We start from the raw sequence: 21,840 nt of genomic DNA, 5'->3' as shown, positions 1-21,840 counted from the left end.
TCATTCAGGGGGGTGGGAGGGGGGGGGGAATAGGCACATCATTCAAGGGGGTGGGAGGGGGGGGGAATAGGCACATCATTCAAGGGGGTGGGAGGGGGGGGGAATAGGCACATCATTCAGGGGGGTGGGAGGGGGGGGAATAGGCACATCATTCAGGGGGGTGGGAGGGGGGGGAATAGGCACATCATTCAAGGGGGTGGGAGGGGGGGGAATAGGCACATCATTCAAGGGGGTGGGAGGGGGGGGGAATAGGCACATCATTCAAGGGGGTGGGAGGGGGGGGGAATAGGCACATCATTCAGGGGGGTGGTAGGGGGGGGGAATAGGCACATCATTCAGTGGGTGGGAGGGGGCGGGGAATAGGCACATCATTCAGGCGGGTGTGAGGGGGGTAATAGGCACATCATTCAGGAGGGGGGGGGGGAATAGGCACATCATTCAGGGGGGTGGGAGGGGTGGGGGAATAGGCACATCATTCAGGGGGGTGGGAGGGGGGGGGGGGAATAGGCACATCATTCAGGGGGGTGGGAGGGGGGGGAATAGGCAATCATTCAGGGGGGTGGGAGGGGGGGGGGAATAGGCACATCATTCAGGGGGGTGGGAGGGGGGGGAATAGGCACATCATTCAGGGGGGTGGGAGGGGGGGGAATAGGCACATCATTCAGGGGGGTGGGAGGGGGGGGAATAGGCACATCATTCAGGGGGGTGGGAGGGGGGGAATAGGCACATCATTCAGGGGGGTGGGAGGGGGGGGAATAGGCACATCATTCAGGGGGGTGGGAGGGGGGGGAATAGGCACATCATTCAGGGGGGTGGGAGGGGGGGAATAGGCACATCATTCAGGGGGGTGGGAGGGGGGGGGGAATAGGCACATCATTCAGGGGGGTGGGAGGGGGGGGGGAATAGGCACATCATTCAGGGGGGTGGGAGGGGGGGGGGAATAGGCACATCATTCAGGGGGGTGGGAGGGGGGGAATAGGCACATCATTCAGGGGGGTGGGAGGGGGGGAATAGGCACATCATTCAGGGGGGTGGGAGGGGGGAGGGAATAGGCACATCATTCAGGGGGGTGGGAGGGGGGGGGAATAGGCACATCATTCAGGGGGGTGGGGGGGGGGGAATAGGCACATCATTCAGGGGGGTGGGAGGGGGGGGAATAGGCACATCATTCAGGGGGGTGGGAGGGGGGGGAATAGGCACATCATTCAGGGGGGTGGGAGGGGGGGGAATAGGCACATCATTCAGGGGGTGGGAGGGGGGGGAATAGGCACATCATTCAGGGGGGTGGGAGGGGGGGGGATAGGCACATCATTCAGGGGGGTGGGAGGGGGGGGGAATAGGCACATCATTCAGGGGGGTGGGAAGGGGGGGGAATAGGCACATCATTCAGGGGGGTGGGAGGGGGGGGGAATAGGCACATCATTCAGGGGGGTGGGAGGGGGGGGGAATAGGCACATCATTCAGGGGGGTGGGAGGGGGGGGGAATAGGCACATCATTCAGGGGGGTGGGAGGGGGGGGGAATAGGCACATCATTCAGGGGGGTGGGAGGGGGGGGGAATAGGCACATCATTCAGGGGGGTGGGAGGGGGGGGGAATAGGCACATCATTCAGGGGGGTGGGAGGGGGGGGGAATAGGCACATCATTCAGGGGGGTGGGAGGGGGGGGGAATAGGCACATCATTCAGGGGGGTGGGAGGGGGGGGGAATAGGCACATCATTCAGGGGGGTGGGAGGGGGGGGGAATAGGCACATCATTCAGGGGGGTGGGAGGGGGGGGGAATAGGCACATCATTCAGGGGGGTGGGAGGGGGGGGGAATAGGCACATCATTCAGGGGGGTGGGAGGGGGGGGGAATAGGCACATCATTCAGGGGGGTGGGAGGGGGGGGGAATAGGCACATCATTCAGGGGGGTGGGAGGGGGGGGGAATAGGCACATCATTCAGGGGGGTGGGAGGGGGGGGAATAGGCACATCATTCAGGGGGGTGGGAGGGGGGGGGAATAGGCACATCATTCAGGGGGGTGGGAGGGGGGGGAATAGGCACATCATTCAGGGGGGTGGGAGGGGGGGGGAATAGGCACATCATTCAGGGGGGTGGGAGGGGGGGGGAATAGGCACATCATTCAGGGGCAGTGTTCGGCGCATTACTGGGGTGTGTGTGTGTGCGTGCGGGTGTCTGAGTCTGCGTGCGGGTGTCAGTGTGCGTGCGTCAGAGTGTGTCAGTCTGTGTGTGTGTGTGTGTGTGTGTGTGTGTGTGTGTGTGTGTGTCAAGTCAGTGTGTATGTGTGTCAGTCAGTGTGTGTGTGTATGTGTATGTGTGTCAGTGTGTGTGTGTGTTAGTCAATGTGTGTCTGTCTGTGTCCTGCAACCCCCCCCCAGCACACTTGTCCTCCCCCCAGCACACTTGTCCTTTCTCTGCAGCACCCTTATCCTGCCCCCAGCACCTTTTCCTGTCCCCAGCACCTTTCAGCAGTCTCCCCCCCCAGCACACTTGTCCTCCCCCCAGCACCTATATTCTTTCTCTGCAGCACACTTATCCTGCCCCCAGCACATTTTCCTGTCCCCAGCACCTTTCAGCAGTCTCTCCCCCCCAGCACACTTGTCCTCCCCCCCCAGCACCCTTATCCTGCCCCCAGCACATTTTCCTGTCCCCAGCACCTTTCAGCAGTCTCTCCCCCCCCAGCACACTTGTCCTCCCCCCCCAGCACCCTTATCCTGCCCCCAGCACATTTTCCTGTCCCCAGCACCTTTCAGCAGTCTCTCCCCCCCCAGCACACTTGTCCTCCCCCCAGCACCCATATTCTTTCTCTGCAGCACGCTTATCCTGCCTCCAGCACATTTTCCTGTCCCCAGCACCTTTCAGCAGTCTCTCCCCCCCCAGCACACTTGTCCTCCCCCCCCCAGCACCCTTATCCTGCCCCCAGCACCTTTCAGCAATCTCCTCCCCCCCCCCCCCCATTTCTACCAGATCGCGGCATGGAGGCAGTGGCGGCGGGGGAGGGGGGCAGCGCGTCATAGTCAGCTGGAGCCGGCTCGGAGGGGAGCGCTGCAGCGATGCCTCTTCTGATGGTGCTGCGCACTCAGCCCCCCCCCTTCCCGTTACCGGAGCAGGAGCCGTTCCACTAGCTATGGAGTGACAAAGCCCGCCTTATTTTGCGTGACGTCACAGCCGAGCCGGAGTTCCATTGGCTGTCCCCATGATGATGAGCGCTGCCCCCGGGTGTGGTGAGGACGCTTCTGAGGGCGTTATTCAGTCAGCGGGACACAGAGAAGGGGAAGCGGAGGGAGGAGAGATGCTGAGCAGCGTCTCACTGAGTCCACTTGGACAACACCCGTGACTGATTTAAAATCCCTGCGCCTGCCTTCTTGCTACACCTTTCACTCAAAAGCACCGGAAGCTCTGCGGCAGCCATCTTGCTACACCCATGGCAGCGGACGTGTGGGGGTAACAACGGCCGTTAGGAGCGGCGCCGGCGGCTATCGCCGCCGCATGTCACAGTGGGTGTGTGGGGGAAGCGCCGGCTGTTAGGAGCGGCGCCGGCGGCTATCGCCGCCGCCGCCGCATGTCACAGCAGGCGTGTGGCGGGAGGGGGAGGGGGAGCCGTGACGTCACTTCCGTTTCACATTTCGCCCCCAACTCTCCCGTTTTACCCCATCAGAATAGGTGCCACTAAAGAAGTTTCACTTCAAAAAAGATGGATATTACTTAAAGATTGTGAAAACCCTGCAGAGCATTTGGTTACCAGAGATTTTATTATGATAAAAGAAATACTCTTAAAAGGTTATTGTTTATTGAAACCTGTTCTTTTTCACTTATTGTATGTCAATAAATACTGTTTGTATACTTATGGAGCAGAAACATGTTCTTTTAAAAGAGATTTTCTGTCGCTGCCGCAATTTAATTAAATGTTAAACAGCATAAGAAAGCAAAACATTTCTCCTCGTTGTTAGAATATAATTTGCATTTGTACAGTACATTTGTTACAACAAGCAGGCTACAATATACTTTTAGTATTTAAATTTCTTATGAGAATTAATCTTTTTCATAAATTTCTCAGGGCAAATTAACTACAATTAAGATGATTGATGCACAATGTGTTTATATAAGGTACATATTGGCATACTCACACAGTATATACAAATAGAGTTAATAGCATTCTTTTGAAGTGGTATGTTTTCAGTGTATACCACGATTGTGCTTGATTCTCAAGTAGCACATTTGAGATGCCTTGTGGAGTTAAACTGGAGTTCATGATTACTTCTCCCTGCATCCACCCAACCATTGTGGTCACACACTGCCATCCACTGCAATTACACTTCTATTGTGTGTGTAACTCTCGCAACACGCCTACTTTGTATGGTCTGCAGGGTAGGGATTCATTCTCCTATTGTGTGCATGAACGTTTGTTACATTTATTGTATTATAATCTTTTCTATTCTTTTTTGTGAATCGCTGCGGACATTGTTGGGGCTACAGTATGTACCAGGGGCTCCCCCACCCTCTGGGAGATTTCACTGTTACCTGTACTCTCGCTGTGCTGTACCTGTGAGGCTTACAGGATTGCTGAGTGTCTGCCGATGGTAGTGGGGAAGACAGGACAGGCTTTCAGGAAATAGAGCTCTCATCTCGTACACGGGTGCAGCGCCTCCCTTCTCCGCAGGCCCCAGCAGAGCTGGGTGCAGTTCCTGCAGGAAAACCATCTTGCACTCCCCCTGATAAACTGCAGTCACAGGCAGGAGTATAAAAGCAGCAACTGGTCTTTATTGAGTACAGCCGTACAAAATCAACAATGCATTTCCTCGGATCCCTGGAATCAACCCCAGGGCTTTGGGCCCCAAACGTCTATCCTTTGCTCCCTACTCCCTGGTGGAGTAAGGGGTAACAGCTCGCACTCCACTGCGGGAAGGGATAGAACAACGACCCACTCCCTTGAGAGGAGAGGGTAGAACTGACTAACTGCCCACTCCCAACTGTTACCAGGGGTGGGGCTTCAGGTCTCAGCCCCATGTGGGCGGCACCTAGGCCTTGGGCTACCCCCTCCCCCCTGTCACTCAAGGAAGCTGCTTACTACAGCAGGGCGTAGATTTAACCCTAAGACTGCCTGCACTGGTACCAGGGCTTGTGTTAGGTAGGGCAGATTAGAAGCCACGGGGATATATGGCTACAAGTATATTAAAAATATATATTTATACACTCACTGTTAATTATATATACGATCTAGGTGTTTATCCAATATGGTTTGTAGTTGTTGTTGAAGTGTGATCTTTCAATGCTTATTCCTTTGATGCCTTCCCACACAGGTATTTATAGCTAGAATTCCAGTATATAATATACTACACTATGAGATCCATTCCCATCTGCGCTTCTATTTTCTAGTTTCTTGTAGCTTTCATAATGCAAGAGGTTAGTTTAGTGATAGATTACAGCAGAAAGTTACAATACCGTTAGTTACAATGACAGCTTGTTACAGTGACTGGTAGTTAGTGACTGGTAGTTACAATGGTATTAGTCAATGACAGCTAGTTACAGTGACAGTTAGTTACAATGAAAGTTACAATGACAGTGACAGTTAGTTACAGGGACGGTTAGAGAGACAATGTGACAGTGACAGTTAGTTACAGTGACAGGTACAGTCAGTTATACAGTGACAGTCGGTTACAGAGAAATGTAGTTAACTTAGAGTGACAGTTAGTTACAGTCAGTTACAGTGACAGTTACAGAGACATGTAGTTAGAGTGACAGTTAGGGACAGTTACAGAGACAGACTGTAACTGTCACAACAGTCAGTTACAGTGACAGTTAGTTATAATGACAGCTAATTAAAATGACAGTTAGTTAATTAGTGACAGCTGGTTACAATGACAGTGACAATTAGTTACAGTGACAGTTGTAATGACAGATGGTTAAAGTGACAGAGTGACAGCTAGTTACAGTGACAGTTACAGTGACATTTACAATGACAGTTAGTTACAGTGACAGCTAGTTACAGTTAGTTTTTGCAACAGTTGGTTACTGCGACAGCTAGTTACAGTTGTTAGTTACTGCGGCAGTTAGTTACAGTGACAGTTAGTTACAGTGACAGTTACAATGACAGCTAGTTACAGTTGCTAGTTACAGTGACAGCTGATTACAATAATAGTTAGTTACAATGACAGTAGGTTACATTAGTCGGGAGAACGAGGGCACATTTTTTAGTTTTATCTGCAGTGACAGAGCAGAAGAAACATTACGACAGACTTATTTACAGTATATATTTTGTATCCACAGACATTTAGTGTCACAGTTGGAATGGAGTATTTTTGATCTGCAATAATTATCTTCTATTTTCCCCATAAAGAAGTATAAACAAGAAAACATGGCTTCTCAAAGACTGACTTCTCTTCCAACCACATACACAGTTGACGCTTAATATTACTGTGTTCCATTTTTTGTTTATTCCTAATATTCCCAGAGCAATTCCAGTCCCTACGGTTATCATTCTCACCAAACCTGGATGAATACAACCCCGATATTCCTGAGTGGAGAAGAGACATCAGTCGAGTGATTAAGAGAGCGCTCATGTATGTAAGTGACAAAGTGCATAACTAACCTTCCTCTGTGCTTCTCTAATCAGAAGTAATGTGGTGCAGCTCATCAGCAGGAAAGGGGCTCGCTCAGGCTTCTCCATCAGCACAGCTTGTAATGTTTTGACGCGTATAAAGTTCCTGAATGTCTCTTTGCCCAGATGCTGATTCTTTTCAATACCAGTTATTCTTATCCCAGGCATTCAAGAAGAACCCCAGTAGTTAATGACAGTACTAGTTAAGATCGGCCTGCGGATCAGAAATACATTTAATGCACAATATATAATGGGTAATTAAAGCTAAGAGGCAGCACAAACCTTTTTGAAAAACATTATTTTCTTGGGCCCCCAAAACTTATGGAGGAAAACTGTTAGTTTGTATATATTCCTGATTGATGTTCTTAGTAATGTCTCTGATGTACTTTTTGGCAGTGATCCTTTTGCCTTGAATATAAGCATGTCCAATAATGTTTGCTGTTAAATGTTCCTTAATTGTGCATGTTGGGGATGGACAGCAATACATTATATATAAGGTTACAGAGACCCCCCAAGTGTGGATTGTATGTTATCTTCCACATGTGCTATTTGACGGTTAACCCTTTTCCTGGGAAGGCTCTCTGCAGAGAAAGCAAAGTGTTAACAAATAACATCTCAAATTGGCACCCCAGTGTCAGTCTGGACATCACCCTCCATTGAATGGTAGGTGAATGTGCAAGGCTGACAGAGAGATGTATATGTGTAAGTTTTATTATATTCACACCAGGGAATTTGTGCACCCTGATTACCTTTATAGCAAAGGTAAGTACGATACTGGCTTTAGCCAGATTTTAATTGCACTACTCACATAAGCTCATGCTTTATTTAACCCCTTCAGGGATTTGACACTTTTTTCACTAGTCCATGGGACAATTATTACATATATATACAGTATAGTGTAGGTACCTGCATTAAACGGGTTGCCTTAACGTGGCATGCAGGCTTACAAATGCTTTGGCCAAAGGGTTTAACCAAATACCCTTTTTCATGAGAATATTATATTATTTTATCTTATCCTAATTGGTAGGAGCGCAGGAATCGTTCTTTTTGTTTTTGTTTGTTATCTTCCACATGTGCTATTTGACGGTTAACCCTTTTCCTGGGAAGGCTCTCTGCAGAGAAAGCAAAGTGTTAACAAGTAACATCTCAAATTGGTACTAGTGTATTTCCAGCTGAGTACACTGGAGCAGGGATTAAAAAACATGTTACACATGCCCTGATGTGCCCCAGCGTGCCGGAGCCCATCTGTTACCCCTTATATAGCTGATTTGTAGTCTTCATGCATAATAGAAACACTTTAGGAAAGTCTGGTAAAGGGAATTGTTCCATTCCTATTTTGCTTTTTATTGCTGTTACTAAACAGCCATGGAGTCGACAACAGTAAAGCCTGCAGCAATAGCCACAGTTAGAGAAGCAAGACTGCAGTGTTGCCCAGAGGCTGCCTTAAAGCTCAGTCATGCTAGTGATAGCACTTAATCAACCAGTGTGAGTTTAGCTCTGCAAAATGTACTCTTGCTCCTATTCCCATAGCTGTTCCTCCAGAGAACAGGTGCACTGCACAGCAAGCTAGCACCGGCTGTGCTCAAACCTGGAAGCCGTCTGCTAATTAAAGTGGTCAGGATTTGAACCAGAAGCCTGCCACGTAACAGTCAGAAAGCTGGTCGGTCTTATCCCATTGCGACTTCCCTATAATCTAAGGCAGGGATGCTCAATTCCTGTCCTCAAGCCCCCCCAACAGGTTAGGTTCTCAAGACACCCCAGCTTCAGCCCAGGTGGCTCAATCAGTCCCTGCTTCAGCACAGGTGGCTCATTCAGAGGCTCAGTTGAAGACTTCACCACTGTACTAAAGCAGGGATATCCTGAAAACCTGACCTGTTGATGGGGGGAGATGTTCAGAGCACCCCTAGTCTAAGGTATTCAACTGGCTAGTTCAACGTCTCTTTGATGACTTATTCCATTAACCCTTCACTGATGGCGCTGGAACAATGCGTCTATGTCCAGTTTTTGTGCGTGAAGCTGGTACAGGGAATTGTTCCTTGTTTTATGCTTTCAGCCAGTAACATTATCACGAGGCCTCTGTCATTATCTGGATTTGTACTTGTGTGTTTAATTAAAGAGTTGCTGTTTTCTAGTTTTGTATTATCAGTTATACACATTAACAGTTTAGTGGGTAAAAAAGGGACAAAGCTCTCCAATCTACACGGCACTGTACAGCCACTCAAGTATATTCACGTACCTCATATTGGTGTTGAAGTCTTGGATACCCAATACATTAACCCTCTGATACAATTGCGTGTCAAGTCCCAAATGTTTAAAAAAAAATATATATATATATATATGCGTTCACTGTATGGAAAAGGACAGGGTACAAATATACTTTGCAGCACCATAGGGATCTTACAATAGCATGGCTAGTAAATATGTCCCCAAGTCACTATTCACAAACATGTTATGCAAATATTTACATCATTCACATACATTTAGCAGTCACCTTAACAACTGAAAAAGTGAAAGTAACTCAGGTTATATCTGTAATGGAAAGATGCTATATGGTAAGTTATTTATAAGGCAAGTAAATATGGGGTGCATTAACCTTGTAGTATAGATGTAGCAGACATTGTTACCCCTGTAAATACACGTTAACGCACAGTAACACATTAAATCACCTGTTATCTCCCTAACCATTGATTTCAATGGTATAGTTATATAACGTGGCACTATTATATAACGCGGCGGTATTAACGCACAGATCGCGTTAACAGGTGCAACAACGTCTACTGTCACCTTTTTACCTCTTCAAAATGTAACCTTATAACACACATACCCTTTGGATTGTAATATTTTTGCCATACCAGGGGTCTCTCCGTGCCTGATTAATCCTAGTATAATGAACCTCTAAGCTTTCCCTGTCCTACAAATGAATAACTTTGTTTGTAACCGTGCGTACTTCTGGCCTGTTCATGACATCCCCGCTACTCTGTAACTGACCTGGCAAGTAGCCATTTTGATTTCCTGTGAGTATATTGCAGTATCTCCAGAATGGGTGCGACTTGGAGTATTGTTTGCTTTTCATATTCCAAACCATCATCAGAGACTACTCTTTCAAGTCTTGGCTCTCAAACATGAACTTGTGTTGATGCCAGCATGCTTTTTTCCCCCAGTAGTCTCATGTGATTCACGTGTGTTTTTGTGTCTCTGTTCAGGCGACAGGTGTGAGCAGCAGACAGATTTTAGTGGCTGTCCTTCCTGGGTTACCAACATCCGCAGAACTCTTCATCCTGCCCTATCAGGAAGGTTCAGGAGAAGATAAAAGGAAGTCAGAAGATTTGGGACAGGTAAGGTTTTCTACAAAACTGCTGGTAAAAGTAAACAGTGGAAGTGTCAGACCTTCAACATTTGATCAATATTGTGTAAGGTCCGTGAAGTGTCCTTGGAAATGCAGCCTATCCCTTATCGATAAGGAAAATAATGTCTAACTTCATGCTCACACTTGCTGGGATTTTTACATCTCCGTGTCTTACATCCCCTGCATATTATTTTTAAACGCAGGTTATCATTTTGGAAACTTTAGTTAGATAGTTGAGTCCGTATTGATAACTCAACCATTTATTGTATAGATTAAACTACCCATGTAGGATAACTCTGCAACACGAGGTTATTGTAAGGTACCTTCCAACCCCCAATGCTATAACAGCCCATGGATGAAGGCAAGGCGGTGTGGGACTAAATATTTACACTATCACGTATTACATTTTGTTTGTTTTTATTCTGCACACATACTTGACGTCTCCAATACTCTTCTAATAAAGTGGTCACATTTGGAACTTTTTCTAAATCCAGTATTGATCATTGTAACTTCAACATTGGTTAGTGTCTTCATTTCATTATAAATACTGTACATATGTACCAGCATCCTCAATATAATACATTCACTAAGTACAGTATGTCTTTATTTTACATTGTGAATTGTCGACGTTGAGCTACCCCAAATAATGGGATCATCTGTTTTTAAAGAACATAAACATTTACTATCCACTCATTTGTATTTCTGGACTCCCAATTTTGGAAATGAAACTGTAGGTATTGGCATCACTTAGATATGATGAGAATATCACCATAGTTCTTCTGCTGAATGTGTTTTCAAAGGTATATGCTGCACTTCCTATTGTTTGCTAATAGCAGTTTACAGACTAAACCTTTTTCCAATGGAACTGGTTAAAGCAATTGCTATAGTTTCCTTTTTTCAAAAGGGCTACAGACCCCATAGTGATCTGAGGCAGAAGTTGTTGTCTAGTAGTGAACCATTGTATCTGTATGGAACAGTGTCCCCTGAACTAATAGGACATAGTTCAGTGTTTACAATTAGAGTTGACAAATAATTGGTAGCTTTTACTTGCTGTCCTTAAGATTACACAGTAGCCATCCTTTGTGGGTGTCTGGCAGACACAATGGACCACTGGCCTTTTGTAACTGTGCATTTTCATTTTGGCAATGAGATGTTGCCTCTCTACTCTTTCATCTTGACTTGATACTATTTTCATGGACGTGGTTCCTATCTGGCATGAATAACAGGCAAATGAAGCAGTTTCAATGATTATTAACCCTGCTCCCGCTTATAAATTGGATAGGAAGACAGTGCACACATTCATGAGTTTATAACTAAGCCGGCTCCCCTCTGGCTCTCGCCTGCATATTACATTCCTGAGAAATCTTTTTTTTATGTAATCCCAAAGTCTCCATGGTCATAAAGCAAAAGAACACTCAGGAAGCATCATCAACCTCTCCTAGAGAAAGAGAGATGCAGAGGTAGAAGAATCTGAAGGTGCAGTTCCACTGTCAGTTCAAATAAATCATTTTTACATTTCAATCTTCATCGTTCATGGACATTTTAAAGTCATTTTGCATCTGGAGAAATAATCATATAAAATAGTTTATTGGACATACAGTAGTATGCATTAGAATGTAATGTGTGCATTATTTAACATGCTAACTGGCCACTAACGAAACCGACATGTATTGTACATTCAGTTATATTAGTCTCTTTTTGGAGTTTGACTTTCAGACGTGACTTTTATTTAGTTGCATGTCAGAGTGCTTTCATTACATCTCAACTCAACATGTTACTAAATTGGACTCAGGGTATCACTTATAATGCACCTCCTTGTTCCTGTAAATACAAAGAAGGAGACATTGATCTTATCAGACAACTAATTCTCAAGGCAATTCAAACTAGTTGAAGTATTTTTGTGCATGTGAATTAAAATGTTATGTTAGAAAGTACAAGATCACAGACAGACGCTGAAATATATTACACAAGAACAGGCCCGGACCAATCAGCCAGCGATCAATTGATTTATTCACTTGTTTGGACCAAAACTGTGCACCGCGACTCCGAGCTGCAACAGAGGGGAACAATCATCTGGGCCCTGATGGCTGAGGGGCCGATCTTCTCCCCGCCCCCCTGCCCCATCACCCCATTCCCCCCTCACTGCGCTGAACAAGCTGTCAGCACCCCTCCCCACTCATTTACTTGGGGCCCTGGGTCATACTTGTGTCTCAGGTCCCATATACTGTAAGCTGGTTCTGAGACTTTATACGTGTAAGCACACAGACAATACAAGAGAACAGCAGAGAACAGCATCGGGCATACATGTGAGTATAAAAGGGATCTTTCCCAGCAAGAGGGTACAGTCAAAATAAGTGAAGGATCCTTGAAAAATTCAATACATTTCTTTTAACAGGGAATTTTTCCTTAAAATTGGGCATAAGCTATGCCTGAAATAAAACACGCTAACCTTTGAGTCAATTTGTTATACTTTAATATCTTTGACCCAGCTCCTGAATAATAATAAATTCCAAATGCACTAGCGATGCAGGTGCAGGATTGTGGTTTAGTGCCTCTGAGGACCTGTTCTGTACATATCACTTAGAGTATAAACGCTGAGTTAGCTTGGCCAGTTTCACTCCCCAGTAACGACTGACCTAAATCAGATATATGTGTCTATCACTAATCTCAGGTATATTAATCTTTCTCGCTAATTACCTGCTACTGTTCATTTCATGTTCTTGGTGAAAAATGAGATCTGAACCATTCTCTCTCTTCCTGGATTATTTCTGCACATGACAACATGTTTAATGCCATAGATGAAGTAGAGTCAGGAACCAAAAATAATCCTGAGCTCTAATTATTTTTATAGGGCCTCTCCTGAGATGGAAGATCAGACGTATACGGTGTATTTAATTTCCACTGTTTAATTGCTCAAGCAACTGTGGGTATCACACGGAGCGTTAACCTCTTGCAAGATGTTAATGTCCTAATTCTTCCTTTACATTTGGTGTATGCTTTCCTAGAATAAAATCAAGTCATATTATTATCGAAATCACGTATAAATCCATAGCGTTGTATAATCAATCAGTATATGTTTTTTTTTTTAGTGGGATCAAAATCCTGAAGTAATTGATTTGTGTACATCTCACATCCTACTTGCTATTATTAACTCAATTTGATGATTTCTTAACTGAGCAATAAATATGAAAGCGTTAGTGCGGAGAATGATGAAGCTGTGTAGGCTGATATATTGGGAGACATATTTCACACACGCAGAAATTCCCAAACTGTGCTTTTGCATGATCTGGACGTGTAACAGCACATACGTTATATTACAGTAAATGCAGTTCACTGCCTGATAACTTTATCATATACAACTCCCTACAATTAATTTCCTTCTTTTTATCCTTCCCATATATATAACTGCTATTTACTGTATATTATCCCCCATTCGTTACATTAATTCATTGAAGTCCATTCCTGCAGCTGTATTTTGTTGCGTTAAAATTCTAAAATGGCTGTACAGGAAATGAGATTTTTTTTGAGTGTCAAATCTTAATCAGTGTTAGAGTGGTGCTTTTTAATAAGGTAGATACTCATACTAAACATTTATTTGTGCGACGTTCGATGTGCCTTACGTTTAGAAAAATGTTACTGCATTTTGCAATTCTATGCACAAAAGTGTCAAGTAAATCCATCTCACACAGACTGTCCTATTGCCTCCATGGGTATTCTCTGTCAAGTCATCAGGAGGATATGTACAAAGCATCACTGGAAGTGATTGAGTCATAAAATAGAGAGCAAGTTAGCGCATTTCATGTGCTAATGTATAAATCCAATTTGTATGTGTTGTGCGGTGTTGTGTGGTATTATTCATTACCCTCTGATTCTCAGTGGGGCTGAAGCTGAATGCTATTATATATCTCTTGCTTGCCATATGAACCAACCAGATAAAACTCATGTTAATGTTCTCTTTCTATAGGACCTGCATCAAATATGTCAGACAGTTCAGTTTAATGGGAAATACTGGTATTACAGGCATACCCCACATTAACGTACGCAATGGGACCGGAGCATGTATGTAAAGTGAAAATGTACTTAAAGTGAAGCACTACCTTTTTTCCCACTTATCGATGCATGTACTGTACTGCAATCATCATATACGTGCATAACTGATGTAAATAACGCATGTGTAACAGGCTCTATAGTCTCCCCGCTTGCGCACAGCTTCAGTACAGGTAGGGAGTCGGTATTGCTGCTCAGGACGTGCTGACAGGCGCATACGCGAGCTGCCATTTGCCTATTGGTTGATATGTCCTTACTCGCGAGTGTACTTAAAGTGAGGGCCCTTAAAGCGGGGTATGCCTGTATTAGACTTTGGAAACGTTTGTTTACCTATGTGGTATTCAAATACCAGTTGTAATTGGGTAGTCATAAGCCCTAACAATACTATGTACAGTAGATACCTTGAAAGATAGTTAAATACAATCTTATAGTGAAAAAGTGAATAAGCGCTTCTACAGTTATAAAATACAACATGCAATAGTCCAAATAGTATCTGAGTGGAAGTTCCAAAGTCCTTGAAGTTCAAAGGCAGCCAAACCGGCCCAGCTGGCGTTCTCCAAAACCAGAAAGGACTTGGATATGCAAATGACCTATATGGCGTCAATGATGATAATCATTAAAAAGAGTCTATTAAGCCAACCAAACCCTTAGATGATTCCAGGTGTAATTCGCCAATTTCTAATGTCCAAATGTTTCTTGTCTTGGTCTCACCCAATCATGAAGATATGTGGATGACAAAAGAAAAAACATGCAAAGCACCAATGATGCATTACTTTTGACGTTTATGGAGATAACTGTAATCTGGATTAAACAAATGCTGACCAGTGCACTGTGGCATTAGAAAAGCTCCCAGAGGATACAATTTATTCAAATATAAAATACAATAAAATGCTAAATTGGTGCTTTGCATGTTTTTTCTTTTGTCATCCATATATCTTCATGATTGGGTGAGACCAAGACAAGAAACATTTGGACACTAGAAATTGGCGAATTACACCTAGAATCATCTAAGACACGGGAGCGCAATCTTTTTTCCCTGTGCCGGCTGTCCTCCTCTCAGCGCGCTCCCTTCATCCTCCTTACCTTGGTTCCCAGCGTCTGGGCGTCATGATGTCACGTTGCCATAGTAACGCGAAGTCACATGACCCTGCGGCATCAAATGACGCCACGTTGTCATAATGACGCGACTCCAGATGCCGGCTGAATCACGGTAAGTAAGGTTTAAAGAGGCCTTCGCCGCTTCCCTGGCACTTAAGTGCCTTCGGGAAGCACGCTGGGCCTCTGTAAACCCCACACCCCTCGCAGTTAATCTCGTGCCCCCCCAGTTTGCGCACCGCTGATCTAAGGGTTTGGTTGTCTTAATAGACTCTTTTTTTATGATTGTCATCATTGGTGCCATATAGGTAAGTTGCATATCTAAATACAATCTTAGTGTGTTAACACAGCAAACAGATCAGTCATATAATATAAAATAATAAAAAGTTTTGTAAAGTCCTGAAAAAATTGCAGCCCAAGGTGTTTAAAGGCTATTCCAAGTCCCTTTGATGATATGATGAAAAAGAAAGTCTTGTGGCGCGTACATCCAGGGAAGAACAGGAAGAAAAAAAAAGGAAGAAGATGAAAAAAGAAAAATAGTGTTCCCCCCGTCGGGAGTAGGGAGGAGAATCACAGCCGCACAATGTCTCTCTACTGTCTGCCAGTCATTGGCTGTCGGCCGGAGCATCCCAGTGCCTCCGCTGTGCCTCAGACTGGCTATCAATTGTTTAGTTGGAGTGTCCCGGCATCTCCACTGTTCCTGTGCTGTGTGTCTCACAGTGCATGTTACCAAACCTCTCCGTGTCCCTCTACTCAGGGACTGAAAGGCACGGTGACCTCACATTCAATCCCAAAGCGTTTCGCCAGTGGGCTTCCTCAGGTGTGTAATATTAAACATAACATTAAAAGTAGATGGGTGAACTTGTCAATTCACCTTGGGAATTTTACAGTGAATTATTTTCCACAAAATGTATCCAAAAGCGGGGAAAATATATATATATATATATATATATATATATATATATATATATATATATATATATATATATATATATTTTGTTTGCAAGGACACTCCATTTAAAAAAAAGAAAGTTGCTTATGAGAACATTTCACTACATTTTATGAAATGTACGGTTTTCAGTAGGGAAATTCACTTTTGGCCACTTCGAATGAATGTGAATTTTTATTAATAAGAGAAAATTATTTATAAGAAATAAATCATGTTGTTTTTTCCTTAAACTCCAAATCGAATTATACACGATAGGTCTCATGGGTGCTAAAATAGGTGAGTTACATGAGCACTCATTTCTTTTCCCTGTGGATTTGATTCAGCAGATGGATAGATGGTTTGTACCCAAACACAAATAAAAATCATATTTGTTTGTATGTTTGTATAATCACATTTGACATATTCTTTGCAAGTTCCCAGATGAGCATCGTATTACGCAGATGGTATAACGCGCCACTATGCTTCATTGTTTCGCACAGCTGTGCAGCAGTCTTGCCATGCTCTGCTTCTGCATTTTACTGTCACTTTACTAAATGTTTGCTGAACATTTACAACGGTTCCTAAACCTCTCCTCTGGTACCGGTCCGGTGTGGCTGGAGATGGGAACCACTGCACTATGGGGACATTGCATTTAATCATTGTCGGAGTTGGCTGGACAATGTAGATCAGAGGTGGCCAACTGCAGTATTCAAAGACCACCAACTGGTCAGTTTTTCAGGATAAATACTGTATTAATAAAACCTTAGTTTTTAGTTGTATTGCAAGTGGTACCGAGGTTGCTGAATATAAAAAATATTCAGTTTAAAACATAAAGAAATGAAATATAAAAATTATTCACAATTGTACAAATAATGCCGAAAAATACCAAACTTCTGTCCCGTATACCCAAAACCTTGTTCAAGCTTGAACATTAAACCTTAAAAATAGTTAACACATAACAAAACTTACATAACAATCAGAGCAATCAATTTCCCACAAATTAGTTGATGAACGCAATTTATTGGCACGTGAGGAATATATTCCTAATCAAAGGCTTTGCTGCAGTTGAAGTTGCTTTGTGTATTAGGCACTATGGCCCAGATTTAAAAACTATTGAAACAAGAAAAAATGTTGATCTCCACTATGCTTCTCTGATTGGGATTTATTGTACCCACTTCCCTGATTGCAGGGAGATAGACCCTCACAGCTCAAACTGGTTTGAAATTTCACCCTATAAAGGTGTTATTACAGCAATATGGGGTTACTCCGTGATGTTGAAGCATAGTAGATAAGCATTAATTTAAAATCTGATGTCAGAATGAATGAAGTCACATTTAAAGTCCTCAAAGTTGCAGTCACATGTAGAAAATTATATTGAAGTTTAAATAATTAAATTCTCTTCCATTAACATTTTTAATTGTATGTATATTTAATATTAAGAAAAGTCTGAGAATAGGGTTGCCAGGCGGCTTCTCCAAAAATACAGGACATAATGATGAAAGGTGTGACGTGCTCGACACGCGCCTGACACACACCTCTCTCGACTCCTGCTATTTCCTCCTCTCCTTGGCCTCACCCCTAAGCTCCTGACACCTCCTCCTGATTTGCTGCATTACCCAGCAGAAGCCAATCAGGATGGAGGAAGCTACCCAATCCCCTAGAAACAGCCCTGCTCTTTCCCTGCTCCGGGAAATCCCGCAGCCCCCCAAGCCGGTCGGGTCACTATGCCCACAGAGGTAATACCGGACTTATACATGTGCAATATTACTTCTAGCTTTTTACTGGACAGTGTCCAAATACAGGACTGTCTGGTTCAATACCGGACACCTGGCAACCCTATCTGGGTAACGCCCTAGCATATACTAACCTGATGCAACTCTGGACAAAAACTGTTCCAAAAATAAATCCCATTAGTGTAGTTTTTACTACCCAAAAAGGCACCATTTTTTTCTGAAGAAAGTATTGATAAATATTCCAATTACTGCAAGGAACTCATATGTTGTGGCATAGATCAGAAGGGAGGAAGAGAGTTGGGTGCTCCAAGCTATGCAGGCCCCAGGTGAATGTTAGGCACACTACAGCTGAGTCAGGGCAGAAGGAGGAAGGGTATTAGGGTTGCTAGTAGGGTGGTTCTTGGCTTATGGGGTTGCTTATTAGGGTTGCTAGTATGGTTGTTCTTGGCTTACCAGTTGGCATTCCCTTCAATTGAAAGGGGGATTGGTGATCTGAATGGGTGTAAGGGTGAGGCCTTATGTGAAGCCTGTTCCAGTTGGGAAGAGGAGCCAGCCTTTAGGGTAGAGAACCTGGCAGGTCCATCAAAGGAGGAGAAAGACTGTATTCGATGGCTCTCAAGGCAGTGCAGGACAATGGTGCCAGCGGGCCAGTTTGGGCAGTTTACAGTGGCACATTAGTAGGGGAATTACTATCCTTTTTATGGATTTGTTTACCTGTTTAATTCAGCATTATAGAAGTGCTTCTGCACCCTTGTAGTGGGGGGAGGGGGTGAATTAGGACATTGAGCTCAGCGGGACTGTCCAATTTAAGGGGTCTTCAGAAGTGACAAGAGGATCTCCTTCTGGGGTAGCCTTTGCCTGGAGTTGGTTTCACCACCTCCTACAGGTGCTTCCTGATTGGGTTTTTGCAGATTGAAAGTCTCGGGCATTGGCCCAAAGCAGCGACATGCCTGGGAATTCTGATTATGCAGGCATAGAATTAGGGGATGGTTTTAAACCTGCAGACATGAGCTTTAAGGATGCATACACGTGTCTGGCAAGCACACTAGGGTTGCATCTTTTGTTAGAGGTAAATTAGAAGATTTGCAATAGGGCATTCACTGAGATTTTATCATTGGAGGCAAAAAAAGAAGCCTTTTTTATTGTGGCGAAAAGACACTGTAGCGTTGTTTTTTCTCGTTTAAGGATTTGGACATGGTTGGTTTTGTGCACATAAGATGGTATGACCTGTTGTTACTATAATGAGTGCAAATTTGGATGGACTGGTGGCACTGGGGCTAATTGAAGTCAGTTACACAGCCCTGATTTCAGTAGCAGCTAGTTCTTTGTGAGTGGTAAATCCCTTCCAAATGGTGGTCTGTACATTTTGAAGCCCAGGATTGGGCTGTGGCAAATAAGGAAGCCACATACACATTGCAGGGGATAGTAAGGATGCACCCTTGTGCAATGTCATTTTAGAAATTAGAGGGGCCAGTGGGCTAGGTGATTCATTGCTCATTATATTTGCCCCAGTGGTGTGTTTTTGGCATTGGATTGTGTGTAACGGGAACTCTGACAGGGTGGATGGAGACTAAGGGGGATATTCTAGAAGGTGCAAGTTTGTCCTTTGAAAACCACGTGGTTTGACAAGATCATAAGTTGCAGAATAACATTTGACAACTAGTCATATTCTGTATCTGATTATTGCATTGTTTACATCACGTATCATCAGCCACAGTATATTATGCAGCCATTGAAGCGAGCATGTGTCAGTGCTGTTGGGTGTGAGGGAGAGAGAGACTGAACTTTGCAGTTTGCAAGTAGTTAACTTTTTGGTGCAATTTTTATTGTGATTTCTGAAAGTTTTCTTTTTTTTTCTTCTATTTTCTCCTTGTGTTATTGTGAGTGTGAAAATGTACTGTTGGACTGTGTATTTCTCCGTGTTGTTAGTGAGTTTTTTTTTCTAACTGTTGCCTGTGTTTTGTTTGGGGTGTAAGAGATGTGGATGAGGGGAGTGACTGGTCGTGTCAGGAGTGGAGGTGTGTGGTGAGAGGAGGAGTAGTAGAGGTGAGGAGTGGTGGAGATATGGAGGTTAGAAGAGGTGGGAAGGAGTTCAGGAGGATCTCAGTTGGTGAAGGAAGTCTAGAAGTAGAGGAGCCCAGGAGGATCACCGGGGAGGAAGTGATGGGTTTGCAGAAGTTAGTGGGTGGAAGGTACAGAAAGAGAGGAACAGAATCTAGTGCCTCCATCTGCTTTAAGCCGACAGGTCAATGTTGGCAAAGTGGTGGTGGTGTTCGCATCTCAAGGAAATTAGGTTCTTATTGAGGAGGTGCTTGAAAATTATCGCAAGCTGTTTGGCAACCTGGCGGCAAGGTCCAAGACGTCCAAAAAGAATACTATCTGAGAGAAGATATGTAGCATTGTAAGCAGTCTGGCAGGGAGGCAGAGAACAGTTTAAAACTGTAAAAACTGATTCTCATACCTGCAAAGAAAAAGAAAGCTGCGGAGCCATGAACTAAATAATTATTTAGGTAATGTGCTTTCATGTAGATGGTAAGCCAGAAAACTGCTATAGTGCCAATTATTTCACGGAAACTCCCATGCGCAAATTGCAACAATCGGCACATTTGCTCTTAACATTAAAGTCTGTTAACGTATGTCTTTTAATGGATGGTTTAATGATCTAAAACGTAAAGATGATGTGGATAATATAATGTGTGTATATATATATATATATATGTATATATATATATATATATATATATATATATATATATATATATATATATATATATATCTTAACAGTAGACATTTTATTATTCTTGGCCTACTGCAAAAACACTTTGATTAGAAGAGAGAGATTCTGATTTATTATAGGGACCTTTGTCTATATGCCTTCGAACAGGACCATCATCTTATTTCCCTGCCCCTCCAGTGGCAGATGCACCTGACACACCACCAGTTCTGAGACACCAGAACTATTAACGAGCAAGAGTGTGAGCCACTTATCACCTGGAGCCTATTGCAATGGAAGAAGAACCTCTGGGTCCAGTGACTATCCCCACACAAACAACTGAAGGGAAAATGAGGACGTACGGGAACTGCCTGAAAATCAGATCAGATTTTTTCAATAACATTGACAATACCACAGCCCTTAAAAAGGCACCAGGAAAAACCTTATGTCAATTAAACATCAGCCTAAACAAACAGCCTCCTGCAGCATCTCATGGAGGCTCAAAATCAGCAAACAGCTGCAACACTCACAAATGTGTAGCATATTCAGGGAACAAATTGCTGTCCTTAGATCCCCTGCAATGGATGTGACATCAATCACAGCATCTCCTTCCAGCACCACCATGTGACCCAGACCCCAACCCAGTCCACATCCTACCCCTCAAGATGAGACAGGTGGTCGTATACAAATGACCAGACCTAGTCCATCTCCTGCACCAGAAGCCAAAAGTCCTAGGAAAAATAAACAACCAGAAAATAAAATATTTAGCTCTATGATATAACATTTTGTTGCCGTAGATTATGATATCAGTATGCACATCTTCTGTACACCATCACAGTTACATACTGTATATACGTCAAGGTTTATGATATGATTAATAAGTACACGATTGAAGACCTACAGGTACAACAGTTACAAATATACATATACATTTAACACATTATTCAATGAAAACATCTAATTCCACATAAGGATAAATGTCAAACATGCACTAGCACTACAGTACTTATAATTAGAATACTTACATAGAGACACAGGAAGACAGAGGTCATGACAATGAAAGAGGGGTGTAAATGGTGTTAAAACCAGCAGTATAGCATTGGTAGTCAACAGTCATTCCAAGGGTCACATGTGGACCAGGGGTCCTTCACAGGCGACCCCTAAATACAACCATCACCATCAACCTGCTTTCTCTCCCCGAGGCAGAGTGATCAGAAATGTTGCTGCCGTGGTTTGTTTTCTCCCCACACTCACTCAGCTAATTAATTACGCTAATTAATGACAGTGCAGTGACTATTGGGTCACACCTACGGTCATCACTAATTTTCTGTGTACATATAATTATCAGCACTATATTGGATACATTAAAATTATTATA

General features: G+C 44.0%; 1 protein-coding gene across 1 annotated transcript in view; it reads left to right on the top strand.

Annotated features, from left to right (window-relative positions):
- SORCS1 (sortilin related VPS10 domain containing receptor 1) overlaps positions 1-21,840 on the top strand; it is a 442,630-nt gene that overhangs the window by 407,083 nt on the left and 13,707 nt on the right. Inside the window, 2 exon segments of the mRNA XM_075611820.1 lie at positions 6,454-6,566; positions 9,804-9,935. Coding sequence (XP_075467935.1) covers positions 6,454-6,566; positions 9,804-9,935 — 245 coding nt within the window.

Source organism: Ascaphus truei, chromosome 8 (genome assembly GCF_040206685.1).
Source record: "Ascaphus truei isolate aAscTru1 chromosome 8, aAscTru1.hap1, whole genome shotgun sequence".
NCBI classification, from domain to species: Eukaryota; Metazoa; Chordata; class Amphibia; order Anura; family Ascaphidae; genus Ascaphus; species Ascaphus truei.
Note: the sequence above shows the minus strand (reverse complement) of the source record. Positions and strands in the feature narration are given on the sequence as shown.